Raw genomic sequence first — 2,068 nt, 5'->3', positions numbered from 1 at the left:
ACGTCATGTTTTTTAGGGATCATTAAATTACACTGTGTCCGACTGGGCACCCTGCTACTTATCAGCGTCAGTCTGGTACCATATAGGTGACCCATTTCAGTGTAAAAGTGGGGCACGAGGCCCCTATAAGGGCACACCAGGTTGGTTGGTGGTCGTGCTCAAGCCAGAAATCTGCTGACACATGCGCTCTGCCCGCCGGTGCTCCCAGCTTTTGTGCGTAATGAAGCCTATAGCCCATCTCTCATGGCCTCATGAGGCCACAGGCTCCTCGGCTTTAAACTGGCCTTCTGATGGCCTGGGCTCGTTTCTTTTAAAGTGTCACACTATTTAAAGATGATTAAAAAATTGAGTTTTACTTTAGAAACCAGCATATGGTGACATTGTTGATCACTGATCTTTTGGAAGATGACATCATTCTTCTCTGTGGACCCAGCCCTCTAAACTAAATGCTGGTTGCATTTTATCGAGGCCTCTATTCTCACCCCTGTCCCTTTAATTCCAGGTCGTTGGCCACAGCCATGGAGATTGTCACACATTTCATTAACGACACTATAGAATTCTACAAATGGACGCTAACTATTGCAGGTAACAATCTTGTATGTTTTTCATGGTCAGATCTTTTTGGGAAAAAACTTTTTTTTGCAAACGACTAAATACGCAACTTCTTGTGTATGTACTTGTATACACTACGTATACATCTACAGGTATGTTTTTCCTGCAGTGAGTCAGTAGACGCATGGACGGGGCTTCAGTGAGAATTTGTGAAAGGATGAGTCAAAGTTGCACCATTGTTGAAGAATATGTGTATGTGCTGGGACATATATTGACATAAAATATAGAGCAATATAATGATACTTAATCTGTCTTGTTCCATTTTGCTCCTTCACTTGTAAACTGGAACCAGTAGGCCTACATGAAATCATGCAGTAAAGCAGTGATCATCAACTGGCGGCCCGCGGGCCGAATGCGGCCCGCCAAGCCGTTCGATCCGGCCCATACTGGATTCCAAAATTGTGAGGATCAAAGAGAAAATATGTAGCCTATTCTACACTATAAGCAACTAAAGCAGCAACAACTGAGTCTCTTCTCAGTAATCACCACCATTTATGACTCTATTAGGCTACCCCCCAAAATCAAACTACTCTCTCTTGATCAGTTAAAGTTCGAGTAATAATGCCACTTGCGTGGGAGTAGGCAGATTTCAGTGCGGCGATTTTTCTCTGACGCGCCTCTGACTGCTCAGATATGAAATCTTAAAATTTAAATGTTTAGTGTGGGGGTGACGGCGCAGATTGTATTCTTTTGCAACAGCAACAGTTTCGTTGCAAATTATTATTTATATATATATAATATTATATTATATAAATTGACATACTGGTGAGGCATTCCGGAAGGTTGGCATGATAAATGCGTACTTTTCAGTCCAGTCATCATTGAAGGACCTGTTTTCAATATCAACTTTGCGTTTCATAGCCTTTGAGAGTGCCATTTTACCTCTGTTAAGAGACCCTTCACTTTCTCGGTGTTTGTTTTTCAAGTGCTCTATAAGTAAATTGACTTAATTGAGTTGAGGCAAATATCTATCACCCTGGTGGTTGTCTGTGGTATAGGTGACAGGAACCTGACTCATAAAGGCCTTCAGTTTTGTAGTGAAATGGAAAAAGTATTAACAATAAACATCAATCATAATGTTATACCAAAATTTGATTTTTTTATTTAATTTTTATTTAAGGGTCCGGCCCCCAAGGAGACTGTCTGGTAAAATTCTGGCCCTCTGACAAATATAGTTGATGACCCCTGCAGTAAAGGATCATATCTTTTACTTTGATTCACCCACTAAATCAATGTATGAATATTGTATTGTTTACCCCATAAGATAATTAAAATTCACACACATATATAACATTCTGAACATATCACATGCACTATTAATTAAACAGGGGTGTCTACATCAAACTGACCTCCAGACAAGTCACCTCTGGACAAAATCTGGCATCTATCCTCTTGTTGTGTTTGACCTACACTCAATTTCAATTCATTTTCCATTCAATTTTATTTATAGTATCAA

General features: G+C 40.0%; 1 protein-coding gene across 2 annotated transcripts in view; it reads left to right on the top strand.

Annotated features, from left to right (window-relative positions):
* Positions 1–2,068, top strand: part of elovl4a (ELOVL fatty acid elongase 4a) — a 7,167-nt gene that overhangs the window by 705 nt on the left and 4,394 nt on the right. For both annotated transcript variants that reach the window (XM_032517915.1, XM_032517916.1), the window contains exon 2: positions 503–585. In XM_032517915.1, coding sequence (XP_032373806.1) covers positions 519–585 — 67 coding nt within the window. In that variant the 5' untranslated portion in view covers positions 503–518. The remainder of the gene's footprint in view (positions 1–502; positions 586–2,068) is intronic.

This window comes from Etheostoma spectabile, chromosome 6 (assembly GCF_008692095.1).
Source record: "Etheostoma spectabile isolate EspeVRDwgs_2016 chromosome 6, UIUC_Espe_1.0, whole genome shotgun sequence".
In the NCBI taxonomy this organism is placed as follows: Eukaryota; Metazoa; Chordata; class Actinopteri; order Perciformes; family Percidae; genus Etheostoma; species Etheostoma spectabile.
This window is presented reverse-complemented; position numbering and strand designations above follow the sequence as displayed.